The sequence below is a fragment of the Diadema antillarum genome, unplaced genomic scaffold, assembly GCF_040938485.1.
Source record: "Diadema antillarum isolate AM-2024a unplaced genomic scaffold, OU_Dant_1.0 seq00000476_RagTag, whole genome shotgun sequence".
Classification (NCBI taxonomy): Eukaryota; Metazoa; Echinodermata; class Echinoidea; order Diadematoida; family Diadematidae; genus Diadema; species Diadema antillarum.
The window spans coordinates 546,510-564,906 of NW_027271443.1; the positions used below are offsets into that span (position 1 = coordinate 546,510).

The window sequence follows — 18,397 nt, forward strand, 5'->3', positions numbered from 1 at the left end:
AATTTCCTACTTTTTAAATATTGCCTTGTTTTGGCTCAATTGTACATCGTTCAAAATTCTGACAAATATATATATATATATATATATATATATATATACATATATATATATATAGTATATATTGAAACAAAGAAAGGAAAACCTGACCAGAAACAATTGATAAATAGTGAAAACTTTGAGCAAAGAAAATTAGAAAAGAAAACGAAACCAATGGAAGCCCGTTTTCTGAGCTCAAAGATTTCAATATATATGCACTGTAAATATTATATATATCTTGAATATAATTTTTCACTTATTTGTCATAATCATTATTGATATGTAGGGGGATGGAACCGCTTTGGGCCGTAATTGACCATTGAAGGAGTATGAAAGAGGTGACAAATGGGACAAAATAGGGGCAACAGTGAATTGCAGTTGAATGCTCAGACACCATTTCGAAAAACACAAAATGCCTGATTTGACCCTTATTTGACCTTGAAAGTGACCTTGAGCGATGAGAGTGACTTTGAATTGCAGAAATTATATTTAGAATCACATTCTCTAACCCCGTAAAACCTTCGACATGGGATTCATAATATTAATAAACCTTTTTCAATTTGCAACTGCAGTTGACCTTTAACCAGGATGGCGGCCATATTGGATTTCATCAATATGGCGGCCCCAAGGGTTTTTAGTCTTGGCGCCCATCAAAAATCGAAAGAGTATGGTACAAGGGACCTATGAGCCAAATGTGGTGCTTTTGAAGGAATCTGAACCAAACAGCCCATTTTGAGCCCTTAGGGTCTCAACTAATGAATATCCAAGCTCCGAAATTCCGAAATGGTTATGTTAAGTAGCCCAAGGCGGAGAAGGCATTAACTCATAATATGTGCCATCCCACTCAGTCGACGGCGTGCCAACTTCGCATATTCCGTTCAAATGCAAAAATCCGCTTAAACAGATCGATAAATCGCCTAATCTTACGGTACAATGGAAGCTTTTCTCGCACTTTTGCTTCTTTTACATATATACAATGTACATTCTATGTGGTGATTGACTAGCAAGCGGTGTTTCCAACTAAATTGTCGTGTAAATTCTAAGTTTCTCTCACGGTTGTGCAAAAGTCATGCTTTTCCAGTAATGTAGCAACTGGTCATTAAAAATAAAAAGAAATAGATTTCAAAGCAAAGCTAGGCAGTCCTCTTCAATTTTGCTCACTATTATGTCCAGCTTGACAGAAATTTGTATAGAAGTTATGTAGATTGGAAAAACAGAATTCTTTCTGAAAGCATGACTACCTTTGTGTCTCAGAATTACGTGGCACACAGGGGGTTTCCATCATGGCAAATAAAGAGTTAATAAAAGATAACTGTTATTCAGAGGGGTGAAGGTTTAGGTGTGAGTGGCTTTGATTTGTCTCCCTCTACACATTAATATTGTTGAGATCGCAACTGCTGATCTGTAAATTAAAAAAAAAAACAAACAAACTAGAAATGTCGCTATGGCGACTGGTATGCCTCCGCCATAATGCATGATTCTCCTAATAGGTCTATAGTACATGTGGACAATGTGTGATTACATTTTCACAAAATTGGCCAAATATTAAAATGACATGTTTGTCACAAATGTATCAAATGTTCACCTTTCTTGACCTATGTTTAATTGGATGAATAGGAGAGCATGTATTTGGGGATTGCAGAACTTTAACTTCGACTTTGACCCTTTCATAAGTTTACGCACTTGAGTAATTTTCAAGGTATAAATTGTATGGAGAAAAACACTAACAGTAACAGAACAGTAAATTGTTATCATTTTCATCTGGCCTTTGATTCATAAGAGAATCAATGTCAGGCACAACATACATAAATATGTACTAAGTTTAAAGATAACTTGGGCCACTTCCGAGATATGGAAAAAGAAGTAAGTTCAGCACTTTCACTAAATATTTGACCTTTTGACCTTTGACCTTATTGGCAAAAAAAAAGAAGAAAATCCCAGAGAATCTCTAGTGGGTTACACATGTATACATCAAGTTTTTAAAAAAAATAATCCTGCTGGCATTGCATAAATATAAGGAAAATAGCAAAATTTGAAGTATTGCCCTTGACCTTTGACCCCTGACCTTTGACCACATGAACCCCAAATTCCCTAGATAACCACTGCCAGTCAGTACATGCATATATATTTTGTTCCATGAAGATACCTTGAACAATTTCCAAGATACAGAGAAAAAAGTGCAATTTTAACATTTTACTTGACCTTTTGACCTTGACCTTTTGACCTCATGACCCCAAACTTTCACCAGAGAATCTTAATTGGGTGATACATGTATACACTAAGTTTCAAGAAAATATCTTCAGGCATTGCATAGATATGGGGAAAAAAGTGAAATTTTAAGCATTTGACCTTGACCTTTTGACCTTTGACCTTGAGCATGTGCACCCAAAAGTTGATAGGCACAACTTCACCTCCTAATACACATACATGCCAAGTTTCATTAGGATACCTCAAAAGGTTTTGATAGTTACCCTGTCCACAAAATTCATTTCGGACGGACGGAAGGACGGACGGACGGAAGGACGGACGGAAGGACGGACGGACGGACGGACGGACGGACGGACGGACGGACGGACGGAAGGACGGACGGACGGACGGACAACCCGAAAACATAATGCCTCCGGCACCACTTCGTGGCGGAGGCACAAAAACATCGAAAAAAAAAAACAGACTCGAACCTGTCACATGTTGCTTTTTGGGCAGCGACACGACCACCAGGCTGTCCCTGGTTAACGGCAGTGACTTTACACCGGTAGAAACTCACACCTGAACATCCACCCCTCTGAATAACACCTTTCTTTCATTTAACAGCAAATACTTCAACTAATCACATAGCTGACTTTTTGGAGGTCACACTGCATATTTAATGTATTCCATATTACAAATCGATCATTCTTCCGTGCAAAAGCTAGCAAACACCACCCTTTCATAAAGCATTGTGTGGAAGAACATTATTCGCAACTCGCATATACCTGCAAAACCTGCACTTTCCTATCAGGATACGCAGTTTAAGTTGAGGTGATAAGGACGAATAAGTGGCACCCCGACTTTGGTGATGAAAATCAGGGGAAAAGGGGGTTTGTTCTGATCAAAACGTCATTGCTTCTCTACATTATATGGCTGAGATTTTTTTTTTTTTTTTTTGTCTCTGTCTTGCCATTGGCTTCCTAACAATCTTTGTTTGATTTTTTTTTTCGGTTGATACAAACTTCGTATCACGATTTTGAATTATTATTTATGTGTATATAGGGCTCTGATATGAACGAAAAAAAAAATGAGCCTGTGTACCCTTACACGCTAATAGCCTAGTACCTGCGTGTCTTCTTTGATACACAATGCAGTGTTCTATTTAGTATGTCGGGTATTGCAGAGATAGCGTTATAGTACGATAGTGTAATGGGTGCATGATTACAATCGCCATAGTGGCTATGCACATATATATGCCAAAAAATGAAATAAAAACAAATAAATAAAAAATCGACAAAGTGTAAAAAGAATGCACGGAATAATTTTTAACACTATTTGTGGAATGGAAGTGATTAGTGAGTAAGGAAAAAAACAGGTACCACTTGACTGCAGATCATAGCTAATCTGTATTGTTTAATTTAGTGGTTGGTATCGAGTACTTTGCTCCTTGGCACGTTGCATAGACCCATGCATGGTTATATGTGTCGCTTGGGCAAGAGATTCTCTTAATTGGAAAGACAACAATTTGCTTGTGCTGGCTTGTAGGCCTCATCCCAAGTTTACTGCTTTATATATACATTTATTTATCATTATTGTTATTATTATTTTATTTTTATCTATTTTATTTTATTTATTTATTTATTTATTTATTTATTTATTTTTTTTTTTTGGGGGGGGGGGGAATAGTGCGGCATTATCGCCGGCGAATACAGGACCTGGCATATTTTTGATGAGTTTTCTCATGGGCGTTGTCCTTTTTCCAGTCTCCTGATCAGAGCTCCAAACGGACATGACCTTCAGCCATTTTCTATGGCACACAAGAAGTTTGGCGACGTCCCTGACAAAAGACAACAAGACAAAGGGAGAAATTAAGAATACAGTTTTAAATCAATTCTTAGGAAGGCAGTAAACGTTATTTGCAATCTCGAGACTTGTGCAAAAGATGTTCATAATTGGTTAAACTCCCATTCACTCCAATGAAATCCTAGTAAATGTTAATTTATATTATACGTATCCAAGACTAATCTCCAGAAGATTGCCATCTCCTTATCAGTCTTGCTGAATATGAAGTTGTTGTTTTGTCAATTGAATAATTACGCTACATCAGCTCATTGAAATTCTGTTTTGTGTTGTCCAGGACTATCCCGTTATACTATACTCCAGGGTTGTTGTCATGTTAAACCAGACTTTAAGAGCCCAGCTGTTTGCGCCCTTAAAGGTAGGGAATCTCATTTGCACGCCTTAAATGAAGAGTTGTATAAATACAGTGGTATGTTGAAGAGAATATCATTTTAGAAACTCCCACAAAGTATTGAAAGTGGAAGGTAACATTTAGTACAGTTTTTTGACAGTTAGATTTTGAATTGAATTGTTTTCGGGGCTCACCGTAAATTCCAGTACATTACTAGGCTACCTTTGCAGACCCATGTACTGCATGTGTGTCCATCATGTATATTTTGTGAAGAAAGTTCATCAACACTTACAAACATTTCTATATACATTCTTACCACACATTCTATATGTTATTACATCAGTTCTTGTACTTTTAGATTTGTGTTTATAGATCACATATACTGAAGAATGCAACAAAAAGGCTTAAGTGTGGCTGACACACAGAACTACTGAGTAGTTGAGTTTTGTGCATTATTCAAATTTTAGATAACTGTTGACTTCCAAATATCTAAGCAGTGGCCTAAGCAAGTCCCCTGAGGTTCATATTTAATGTTTTGCTGCATTTTGGGAGGTCTGTAAAAGGTATCCCCTACCTTTAAATTCTATCACTGTGTTTATGTATATTTTTCCTTCGTTAAAGATAGCTGGGACGAGGAAACAGCTGGTATTTCACATTCTCACTGCACTGCAACTGGTTGTTGAATGTCTTTTTTTAATGGATTTGCAGATGCATGTGTTCCCTTCTTAATACACGCAATGTACACATGTCTAATACTGTCTGAACGGTATCATTGTTATTATAACTATATTAAGTCATATTGTATTGCCAGAACGACAATGGTTCATCCGCCTATATACAGCATGTGGCTTTTCCGACCCCTAACCTGCACTAGAGAAGAATTTGCTGTACAACTGTATATTTGTACTTTTTTATTTTGTTTTTCTCTTATGTTCCGGTCATTGTTGTACCCGTGCTCCCCTTCTCAATCTTAAACTCGTTTTTAACCGGGACCTACGCTCAACAAGCTCGCTTTTAAGTAGGTTCCTTCATATTTCTTTAGCATTCATTCACAGATTCCAAACTTAACAGATCTACCACTATTATGTTTTACATATTTGCAATATTCCATGTATGTCACGTATTTCATTTAATTTTGTTATATTTGATGTAATTTTTCATCGAGAAATATGAAAATGAATTGAAATTGAAATATGTGCCGTAACCTTGGAGCGTATTTTGATTCAAATAGGCCTCTGACAATGTCTTCACAAATCTAGTGCGATTCAAAATCAGCTAGAAATCAGTTACGTAGTTTAGGTTTCATCCGTAAACATCTTAACCGTAGTGCTACTGAGAAATCATTCATCGATTTCATTCCTGCGGGATTTCAGCAATGGCCTGTTACTCGATGTGACTCATTTATAAACAGGTCGAAAAATCAGTAGAAACTAGTAAGCATTTTTAAACTGGTCTTAACTGGTTTCAACTGGTACAAGTTGAAACCAGAAAGCAACTACAACATTCCAGTATTAAAATAAGCAATTCTAATTGATCAAAACCCGTTTATGCTAGTTTGATCATACTGGTACCAATTTATACCACTTGAAACCGGTAAAAGGCTCTCATTGTGTACTAGTTGATACTAACTTAAGTCTACTGGTCTATAAATTAATACCAGCCGAAGTTCCCAGTTGATACCAGTTGAATGCCTCACTGTGTACCAGTTGATATCAATTGAAGTCTACTGTACTGGTCTACAAGTTGATACCAGTTCAAGTCTCAATGTGAAGTACGGTGCCATTTGATACCAATTGCAATCTACTGGTTCCATTTGATACCGATGAAGTCTTATTGTGTAAAAGTTGACACCAGTTGAGGCCTTATTGCAATGATACCTGCGGCTGATGCCAGTTTGAGGTTTACCTGGTGCCAGTTGACACCAGCTGAAGTCTACTTTTTGAATTCGATCAGTTAATCAAACTGAATTAAAAAGAAAGCAAAACAAATAAAACAAAACATTTGACATGATTGTACTTGGACTCTTAATGATATCAACCAAATTAAACTGAAACCAATTTAGATCAGTTGACACTTTAATTGACAGACTCTTTTTGACCAGTTTGTGTGTGTTTGTGTGTGTGTGTGTGCGTGCGTGTATGTGGCGTGTTTGTGTGCAAATACTTAGTTGACACAATTTAAAACCCATGTACCTGACTAGACTTGCTTACCACTTCATCCCAGATTAAAGCCTAGTAACTAAAACATTGAAATGTTGATACCAGTTGATACCAGTTGGTTTATATTGTTGGTTTATAATTTCAAGAAACTCTGAAATGTCTGGAATATATTATGAATTTATCGAATATAATTGCCGTAATATTCACAATTTCAATTTGTACCTTGGATGAAGGGTTATAATATTTCTTTTTTTTTTGGTAATAAAAGTGCAATATACTTGGTAATCATGACTTAAAGCATTACAAATAAATGCCCCCATATGAGTGAATGAAATATCCATGATACCAACTAGATATAGGATGTAAGCTAAGCCTAAGTGTACTTGAAGGTATATGCTTTAAAAGGTGAGTACAGTTCTGGTTGAGGTGAGGATTTAGCTTTTAACTTTTTGGGAGATATGCAGAAACCACTCTGAGATGTCAAAGAGCCTGTAATTTCAATGGGCATCAAAAGTTTATTTGATGAAAATCGGTTTTGAAATGGCTGAGATGTCCAAAAATAACGTGAAACAAAGACATCCTAATAAAAACGTGGCCTGTCGCCTTTTGTTATTATTATCACTTTTTTGATATCTCAGCCATTTGAAAACCAATTTTCATCAAATAAATGTTGAATCCTTCTTAAACCTACATTATCTTTCATATTTCATAAGATGTTTCTTATTATCTCACTTAGGAATGTTCAAAACATGAATCCCACCTAAACCAGTACTAAACAGTCCCTTTAAGACTATCTGTTAGGATATAGAATAGATATTAATAATGTCTTAAAATACACAGGTTCCGGTTAACACCAATAAAACAGATGGTTCAACACAAAATCAATTTTGTCAACTGGTTCCCAGTTGATTCCATTTTGACGAAAACCAGCTGACACCAATTGAATGGATACTAGTTGATACCAGGTTATTCTAGTCACACATTCCAATTTCCATATTGAAATCAGTTGCCTTAACTGGAATCAACTGGAAACAGTGCCAGTTGCCAACTGGTTCTTCGACCTCATTAGCAACGTTTAAAACAATGAAGAATGCATCTGCTTGTGTGGTAACCGATTCCAACAAAGAAATTAACAGCAAACCAATCCCGAAATCGCTCTTTTGTTGCCTGTCCCCCCATAAAAAAGGTATGTAATAGTATTCTCTTTTTATTTTTTTTTTTTGTTTAATGGCTCTGCTCCACATTATAACATCGGTCTAGCTTAATTTCCTGTCTCTTGAAGATCAAGTGATAACAAACATCTTTGGTTCCATCCAGAAGACGTGTCTTATTTATAAAAAAAAAACAAAAAAAAAACAAAAAAAACAAAAAACAAAAAACGCATGTGGACACGAGACATGTAAACAAATGTAATGTAGACATAATCATGACCGAAACAACTACTAGGGACATGCTACATCACACTGTGATTAGATGGTCAGAGTTTGATTGATATTTGTATCATTTTATAATTTTTTCTTGTTCTGTACGTACTCATGCCCGTGGTCGATGGCGTGGTCGAGGCAGTTTAAACCATGTTTGTCTCGGAGAAGAATGTTGGCCTTATTGTCATAGACGAGGAGTTTGACCATGTTGGTTTGGCCGTTCTGGCACGCAAGATGGAGAGGTGTCATCTGTGGAGATGATTGCATTAATTAAAACAACCTTGTTTTCGCATCGAAAATGATTTGATTTTCCTTGATTATGGCGATGATTCTTAATGATCTATCACAGAACAAATGATAACACTCCTCTTGTACCCTCGAGCAAAGGAACTTAAACAAGTAAATGTAATCGCATCACAGTACTATTAAGAAATCACATACTTTTCTTTTGATCTCTCATACTCTGTTCCTTGTCACAGTTTTTTTTTTCAGTCGTAGTTGGCCTTTTCCTTGTAACCTGTCGATGAGCAATTTGCTGGCAAATTATAGACCTCAAAATCAGCGTACTTTCATAATGACGCCACATTCTTCACTCTTCACCATCTTCCCCTTCTCTCTAAAAACAACAAGTAACAAACGAAATCAAAAGAAGAAAAAAAACTTAGAAACCAAAATACCTGTAACGAATCACCACAGTTGATCTTAGATCCTTTCTTTAGGAGCAGCTGTACTGTACGAATCCAGCCGTTGGCGGCAGCATAATGAAGAGGTATTCGATAGCTGGCAGATTCATCATTCCTGTAATGTAAGTTTGATTCGGTTCTACAATTGTATATAAGCAGGGCCGGTGGAGCGTTTTCAAAAGTGAGTTTGTGTGTGGGGAGGGGGAGGGAACTTCAAGGGTTCACAAGCTAACAAGCAAGCAAAAAAAAAAAAAAAACAAAAAAAAAAAAAAACGTAACTTCTGGTGTCACTTCAGGGATTCTTCAGCTGACAAGGAAACAAACAAACAAAAGAAAAACAAAGGTCCTCAGCTTATCTTTCTCGTTACACTTCCGGGCTTTCTCAGCTGAGAAGCCACAAAAGAAAAACGAGATATGAAACTCGTCACACTGAAGACGAGTTAGGTGATACGCTTGGGGTCATCAGATATCGGTCATCCGTGATCGACAAAGAAAAGAATGTAATATAGCACCTTGAAGTTATAATGAGATACTTCGTTGAACTTTTTTGGGCCTACGTTATTCAGATTACATTTGTTTTTCTGTCCCACAAACTAAGTGGAAATTATGTGCGTGTGCGACTAAGTCGATTTACGGACTTTTTGAGTACGTACAGTACATAAAGTTAGACCCCGTTTACGGTGCGGGGCTGGGCCGAGCCGCGGCCGAGCCGCGACCGCGGCCAACCTCAATTGCGAGGCCGAGCCCCGAAATTTAGTCCATTTACACTGCCGGGCTCGGCCGCGCTTTTGATTCAAACCTTTCAATATTTTGTCGTAGTGGCGCTCTACTTGTAAACAAACGCAATTTGGTATTGTCTGGTTTTCAGATCCTTTGCCAACTGAATTCCGTGGCGACAAAGTCGCCGTTCGGGCAAAGGCCTTTGCCGAAGGAGAAAATCCTTTGCAGGACAAAACCACCTTAAGCTATACTAGTTTTCGATGTTGAAGTGGTTAATATCCTGAATAGCGAAATAGTACAGGCGATGGTTTGGAAGGTAGACTAAAATTGGCTGCGCATTTAGCCCAGTTTGCGTTTACACTGAGAAAAAGGTCGGGCGCAACCGCGGCTCGGCCGCGGCCGAGACCACCTCCAGAGCGTGGCCTAATGCGAGGCCAACTTTGGCCCCGCATTTGGCCTTTTGCGCGTTTACACCGAAATGAAGGTGGGCTCGGCGCGGCCGAGCCGCGGCCGAGCCTCGCACTGTAAACGGGGTTCAAGTGATCCATGGCACGTACAAATAAAACATGACAGTTTAGTGTTTATAACCATCCTGGCTTTAACAGTGACCTTTTAAAACATGACCTTTGACCATTATTTACATAACCAATATGACTCCCTCTAATCTTGCTATCATAATGATCAGTTCAGAGAGCTCTTACAGCTATATACAAGCCTGTGAGATTTACCAGCAGTAAAACCAATGAAACAAGGGATATAGAGCAAGCGAGTCTGTTTACATGAGAATGTGATTTATCCTGGACGAAAGTGATACCTCAATTAAAGAGAAAAGGGCAAAAGAAAAACGGGCCAAACGTACGGCTCCAGCGGAAGAGACATCTCCTTTAACCATGTAACTATAGGTCTCCTCCAACTAAGAGTACACTTTGAACGTAAGCTTATACGTGAATGATAATTTATAACGATCTCACGTGATCGACACACATTCAAAGGGGACAGTTAGAAATGGAAGGAGTGCGTAATCGTGTCATTAATTCCTAATCAATGACACCCCTACTATAGGCATATCATAATTTCTCATCTAAAATCAATGGCCTATAGGACTCATGCACCATTACTTGTATCGTGCATAAACTTTGTTTTTTAAGCTTTGAGTGAAACCTGTCATAGCATAATTCTGTAATTCCATCAGCAGTGAGTGACATAATAAAGAAGAGAGATATATCACCGTATTGAACGCTTAGAACCTAACGGAGGGGGGGGGGGGGAGAGGTATTATAGCATGATACTTGGTTCTTTACTGCCCAGATGCCAACAACACCCATCACCCACGGCCACGCATAGAGAAACAGCCATGGCGAAAATAAAACTTTGCTTTCTCATAGGCACAATGACACAGAACCCCGTCAAACACACTTCACTTCTATTGGCAGGGATGGACATGAAAAAAATTCATTACTAATACTAAACAGCGTATGCATTCCATTCATGTGGCGCGAGATACCTCAGCAACATAAAGCCTGTCTTCAACTCCGTTGGTCGAACAATGACAACCTGAAATTTCAAAGAGATGAGCGAGACGCTATATACACCTGGCCTAGAGTTAATTTATTCAGTTCTCATTCCTACTTCAAGTTGGGTTATGTTATTGTCATCATTCCCATCTGCAGTATAACAAAACCAAAGTGAGAGAAAAGGGGAGAGAAAAACGAGAGGTGGCAGAAGTAAAACTGCATGCACAACTGCAATCCATATCATTGCGTGGGACAAGTGAAGCAAATGTATTAGTTGTTATAGCAGTGTTTTATGAGCATAAACAGGCAAATAGACAGACAATGTCAAATATAACAACCATCAATTTAATGTCAGAGAAGATGGTAAACAAGATGCATTGAAACTGTAACTAAATCGCTGCTCTTCTACTCGGTCACGGAACGTCCAACTTTATATTCAACAAAAATAAAAATGTTAGGGGAAAGAAGCAAATTTAGATATAACATTCTTAAATTAAAAACAAGAAAAAGAAAATGTCCACGTCAGGATTTAAAAAAAAAAACGCCGCACGAACATGATAGGTATTATATTCTAGATGGGAATACGGTCTTGATGCAAAGGTCCAATGATTTTCTCATTACTTCAAAAGCAATCTATGGTTCCCTTACCATCACCAGTACCACATCACAATGACGTCTCTAAAATCAATGGTAGCACATTTATCATTGCATCGTGCATTAACTCCCTTTTCGTAAACTACCAGTGGAACGTGTCATATTATATTGTGTATTTCGATCAGTAGTGATTGACTTTAAAGAAGAAAGATAATGCAAACAATTGAACGCTTACCACATTGCTTATAGGGCTATTCCAGTTTGGTACTGATCTGTTCTATTCTCCCAGATGCCAACAACATATATCACCTATGGCTAAACTAGTGAAACAGCCATGACGAAAACAAACGACAGAGAACCCCGTCATAATCACTACACTTGGAAAGGTGTTGCCCGAAATTCCTCATTATGAAGCAATATCAAGTCACTTCCTTCCCTGCCTGTCTTTAACTCCATTATTTGGTCAAACAATAACAACCTGGAATTCCACAGGGATAAGCGAGACGCCATGTACCTGGACTAGAGTTAATTAATTCAGTTCCCATTCCTGTTAGTTTTGTGAACGTACACGTTCCTAAATATCCTGCTACAGTATAACAAGAACAAGTGAAGAGAAATGGAAAGAGAAAACGAATGGTGGCAAGTGGGGTACTGTTTCAAGGGGCAATTTACAACATTACGTGTTACAAAATTAAAGAAGCAAACCCAACCTCCAAATTCCAATACAAAACAAGGGAAATAGAGTAGCTGTGTTCATGGCATCAGAGTGAAGCTGAACTGCAGAAAAAAAAAATAAAAAAAATAAATGGAAAAAGTCCTGCGGGACTCGATTAACTTCTCTCCTTCCGGGTGGGCATTATAAACACCAAATTATCATTACAGACGGGGGTCAACGAACTTTTAGGGCCCAATGTTAAGTTTTTAGGGCGCATTTCGTTTATGGCTCATAACTTTTGATCCCTTTGTCCGTTTGTGACCAAACTTAAATGGAAGATGTCCCTTGGAAAGGTGAAGGTCGTCACAAGGTCAAAGGTCACAGACAGGGGTCAACAAACTTTTAGGGCCCTATGTTATGTTTTTAGGGCGCATTTTGATTGTGGCTCATAACTTTTGATCCCTATGTCCGTTTGTGACCAAACTTGGACGGTAGATGTCCCTTGGGAATTTAAAGGTCATCACGAGGTAAAAGGTCACAGAAAGGGGTCAACAATTTTTTATGGCCCAATGTTAAGTTTTTATGGCGCGTTTCGATTAAGGCTCATCACTTTTGATCCCTTTGTCCATTTGTGACCAAACTTGGATGGTAAATGTCCCTTAGGGTGTTGAAGGTCACCACAAGGTCAAAGGTCATAAGCAGGTCAATTAACTTCTGGGAGTTATAAAAATATTAATTCCTTGTATGCGAATGGGCGAGACACAATTTGGCGATTGCCTTGTTTGAGTTTGTACTGGGGCAAAGTCTGACCCTCAACTACATCAACTGTATTGAATTATGCCTGTAAGAACAGAAGGAAAACAAGGTTCATTCCACAAAGATTATGTTCTCCTTGTTGGTAGGTTCATATTTGAACCTAAAGTGATAATTCCTTGTACTTTTTTGAGTTTTTACTGGGGCAAACCCTTAACTACATTGACCGTATACGTTTATATTGAATAATGCCTGTAAGAACAGAAGGAAGAAAAGGTTCATTCCACAAAGATTATGTTCTCCTTGTTGGTAGATTCATATTTCAACCAAACGGATAATTGCTAGTACTTTTTTGAGTTTGTACTGGGGCAAAGTTTGACCCTCAACTACATCCTCTGTATTGAATTATGCCTGTAAGAACAAAAGGAAGAAAAGTCCCATTCCATGAAGATTATGTTCTCCTTTGTCATGATTGTATTGCATAATTAATTACGATTACACTGCATACAAGTAGCAATGTCTTGTGTGATATTTTCTGCTTGGTATTGCAAATGACCCTTTTTTTATATGGATATGAACAAATGAACAACATATTCATAATTATGAGGAGAATAAACAATAATAACCTCAGAGTTCACGTAACAAAGTTGCCTTTGAGATCTGTGGTTTTGTCTGACTGTATTCCCCTATGTTGAGAAGAGAGAACCTGTTAGCTGTTCCATTGCCATATCTGTGTCTAAAAAAAAAGGAGTACAACGAGATCGAGATCAAAGCTGATGGTAATGAGAGAGGTGCATCGCTGGAGGGAGGGGAAAGGCGAGATAGGGTGGAAAAGAGGCGTGGGAGAGAGCTAGGGGACGGAGAGCGAGAGAGGGGGTGGGGAGAGGGAGAGAGAGGGAGACACAAGAGATTGAAAAGAGGTGAGATAGAGGGAGAGAAAGCAAAGAAGGGTAAAGGGAGATAGAGACATCAAGGCCGTTGCCACTTCGTCGACTGCCAACTCGTCTACTCATCACATGGTCTACTTTTCATTAGTCTAATGCCTTTTCTTCCATCAACGCCTAATTAACACTTGGTCTATGCCGAAAGTACATAATAGGTCCCCTTACAAAGGATAATTTACTACAATAGAACTAATTGTTAATGTTCTGTTATTTGTAACACGTTACAGAAGTCATATTCATAGATCTAGAAACCATCTCAATGTTTCTCAAAATCTAATACATTGCAGCTTACCTCTAAAGTACTGAAAAGGGCTTTTTACACTTGCGTTTCTTAACCCCGGACTTTCTCTGACCCAGGACTATGGTTTCAGCTTTTTACACTCGCCAATTAGTCCCGTATTATCGCTTGTCCGGGGCTAAGGAGAAAACTGACCTTTTTACACTCGTACTTCTTAGCCCCGGACTTTCCAAACCACATGAATATTCATAATTACGCTGTGTACTGTACACGTACACGCACGCACCGGCAGCACTTGATTACCTCGTTTCTGATTGGTCAGTGAGGGTCGGACTTCGTCTCCGTCGCTTATCCCAGGATTATTTTTTCGTTCTGTTTACACTCACTTGCTTGGCACCGCAATTGCGGTGCTAACCCCTGCTATTTTGCAGGGCCAGATAGTACCGTACTATCGGTGGGGCTAGCCCACTTTGGCAAAAACGAGTGTAAACAGAAAGTGGCCTAAGGATAGTCCCGTACCAACGGTGGGGCTAAGCCCCCCCCCCCCCCCCCCTTAGCCCCACCGTTGGTCCGGGGCTAAGCAAAAATTTACAAGTGTAAAAAGCCCTAAAGAGTCAGCATCAGGTTCACATGCACACAAACCGCATTTAGAAATCATAATGAATAATTATAGTTCTCGATCGCAGATTCCATGTGTGCGATCGATTGCAGATTCCATGTGTTCTGTATACACAGCTGGCAGCTGCGCCTGTGCGAGTCGAGTCCGTTCATTGTGTACAAGTTGGCCAAAGTATACAGTTGTAGTCCACGTGCTTGCGCACTTCAGGTTTTCAGCTTAACTTATGAATAATTCATGTCCCACGCGCTTGCGTACTTCAGTCTTTCGGCTCAACTTATGAATAATTCATGTACTGGAAACGCTACAGGACATGCATTATTCATAAGTTGAGCTGAAAGACTGAAGTGCGCAAGCGCATGGCCTTGGCCAGCTTGGCCAACATGTACACAATGAACGGACTCGACTAGTGGAGACTCGCACAGCCCTAATACTCTCTGTGCACACATGCAGCGAGGTACCTATTTTAGTAGTAGTAGTGGTACCTGTGTATGTGTATATATGTGTGCGTGTGTGTGTGTGTGTGTGTGTGCGTGTCTGTGTGTTCTGCATGGTACATATTATTACGTTCGAGCGTAAACATGTCACTGCACTCACGAGGTTCGTCCGATCTCAATGAACAACATGCAGCAGGAAAATAACTCGCTTGCGATAGCTCTACAACACACATCACATTGCACACACACATCACATTGTACCTGTGTTCGTCTGATACAATCACGCTGACATATCACCTAACCAATGTTACTTCTAATTAACTGATCAGTTTGAAAACACAGAACTAGACTCTACCGAAGTTTGGTCTACTATTATTAGTTTACATGTGGATGTGTAATGATCTTATCGTTGTAATTTGAAAGTGCACTCGATATGTTCAATCGCGAGTCATCATGTTCACTGGCAGCACTGAAAAGTCGATTGCGAATACACGTCCGCTTCATAAATCATAGCCAAGTACAGTGCTAGTGGTAGGGAGTAGGCCAACTGTGGTAGCGGTGTATATACGAATACTAGTACCCGATCCACAAAAAGGGTCGTGCAAAAGATTTCGAAAGAGCTCTTATTTGGCCATTTATGCATGTACGAATAGTGATAATGTGGCATCAATTCCACAAGCCTATGGCTGTGGAAGTTGTGACTTGTAAAGTTGTACATTTCACGTGAAGTACGCATGTACCTGCTCTCAGATCCACGCTGGCTGCCCTGCCTGACAATCACGTTATGCTCTCCGCATAATTCCAGCTGGGTTACGTAGGGCGCTCATGAACTGGGAATCGAATGTAAACTGAATAGCGAGCACGTACGTACGCCCGCAGGGATCACACGTGATCATGTATGTAAATAATGTACAGTATGTCCCAAAAAAAATTACAACGGGGCCCTCCGCAATGATATCTTTAAAAATAGTAAATCAATCTAAATATAAATTCAGGGTATGAAACTATAACTCATTGCCCACATCTTACAGAAAACCCCACTCGATTTGCTTCAGCGGTCAAAGAGAAATTAGGAATTTTGTAGAGGATGTCGAGAATCTCTTCTGTCCAAATTCTGTCTATTATTCACACACAAGAGCATTGAATTGCTAAAATTGGAAGAATGAGACTCATGACATGCTTCAGAACAATCCACATTTCTCTGTGACCGCTTCACCAAATTGAATGGGATTTTCTGCAAAATAGAGCTAAGATGTTATATTCTAGGACCCTGAAGTAGCACTTAGACAGGTTCATCATATTGGGTGCTCTCAAATCGAAAATCTGATTGTAATTTTTTGGGGCGACTTACTGCAGTATGTCCCCCAAAAAAATTACAATCAGATTTTCGCATTGATAACGCCCAATATGATTAAATTTCTAAATGCCACTTCAGGGTCTTAAAATATAACATTTTAGCTCTATTTTGCAGAAATCCCCATTCGATTTGATTAAGCGGTCACAGAGAAATGTGGATTGTTGTAAAGCATGTCATGAATCGGAATCTTCCGAGTTTAGCATTTTGATGATCTTGTGTGTGAATAATAGACAGAACTTGGACAGAAGAGATTCCCGACATCCACCACAAAATTCCGTATTTCTCTTTGACCACTGAAGCAAATCGAGTGGGGTTTTCTGTAAGATGTGGGCAGTGAGTTATAGTTTCATACCCTGAATTTGTATTTAGATTGATTCACTATTTTTAAAGATATCATTGCGGAGGCCCCCGTTGTAATTATTTTTGGGACATGCTGTACAGTATGCGAGTCCGTTCATCCTGTACAAATTGGCCAAGCCATAGAAATTTAGGTAAGTCCACGCGCCTGCGCACTCCAAGATTTCAACTAAACTTATGAATAATTCATGTCCTGTAGCGTTTCCACGTACGAAAAAAAAAAAGGATAATTCGCGTGCGGGCAACTCACCCGGCTTTTGGTATGGTGTGACAAAAAGGAACCATGTCTGGTTCTGTTACAATATCAATTCCGCACGAATAATTTCGTTACAAAATTAAACTAACACTTGTAATTGATTTTCGTTGATGATTCCGACGTAAAAATAACATTTTGGGTGATTTTGTGCCGAAATATTATTTTTTTAAGAGAACCAGACATGATATCCTTTGGCACACTAAAGCAAAAATCATCGCAATCGCCCTTACCGTGCTCGCTTTAACCGCGCTCTCACTACCATCTCTGGTTACTGATGAACATGTACATGTGTATGCACAAACAGCTATAGGCTTATGCTAAAAAAATAAAAAAATAAAAAAAAAACATTCTTAGTCATGTTTTGATCCCAAACTATTGAATAATGTAGAAGAAGACTTACTCTCTCAGAAAGTATGACAATCTCACGATTGTTTAGGTCGACCCATTTCACCTTTTTTTTCAGTCCTAACACAAAATTGGTGCGTGCGACTTTTTGTTTGTTTTGTGATTAAGGGTCACATTTAGAAGGAAATACGCGAGAATTTCCGTTTTTGGCGGCCATTTTCACGGCAATTTTAATATCACAAAATTTTCAACATTGCAAGAGATACATTATCTAAATTCGGATTCAGCACCCTCTAAGTAGGGTAAAAACATAAATTCAATACTTGAATAAGGTCGACCTACGTCCATTTGAGAAGAATTAGGAAAAATAGAGATGAATAGATACTTTCCTTCTGCTTTAAGTGTTATCAGTTCCTGGGATGTTATTCATACAAATTTAGATATCAAAATGTCACTTGAACGATTATCTGTACTTGCACGACCTCGTAAGTGGTTTAATTAAAAAGGAGACTCGGATCGTTCTTACATTCAGGTATTCAATTGTCTTCAATATCTTACCATCTTAGACGAAAATACACGGGAATTTCCCATTTTAATTGACGACCATTTTGGCGGCCATCTTGGATATCTTAAAATCCTCAAGGATGCAAACGATGTATCATTCAGATTCGGATTCAGCACCCTTGGAATAGGGTTAAACCATCAATTCAATACATGAATGTTTTTAGTTCCTCACGATTTAAAATGAGATTCTTTAAAATTTAAGTGTTGACGGGCATTTTGACGGCTTTTTTGAATATCTCAAATACCTCAAGGATGCAAGAACTTTGTCACCCAGATTCGATCTGAGTCTTCTGTCCAAAGCCAGGAGGATGTCAATCTTCATCTTCAGCAGTGCCGTCTATGTGCTTTGATGATGTCGTTACGATGA

The 18,397-nt window shown here is 38.7% G+C and overlaps 1 protein-coding gene across 1 annotated transcript in view; it reads right to left on the minus strand.

Annotated features, from left to right (window-relative positions):
- The window catches only part of LOC139733448 (uncharacterized), a 299,164-nt gene that overhangs the window by 101,229 nt on the left and 179,538 nt on the right, over positions 1 to 18,397 (minus strand). Inside the window, exons 6-8 of the mRNA XM_071644265.1 lie at positions 8,675 to 8,795; positions 8,107 to 8,246; positions 3,939 to 4,060 (exon numbers count right to left, since the gene is read on the minus strand). Of these exons, the coding sequence (XP_071500366.1) occupies positions 3,939 to 4,060; positions 8,107 to 8,246; positions 8,675 to 8,795 (383 nt within the window). The remainder of the gene's footprint in view (positions 1 to 3,938; positions 4,061 to 8,106; positions 8,247 to 8,674; positions 8,796 to 18,397) is intronic.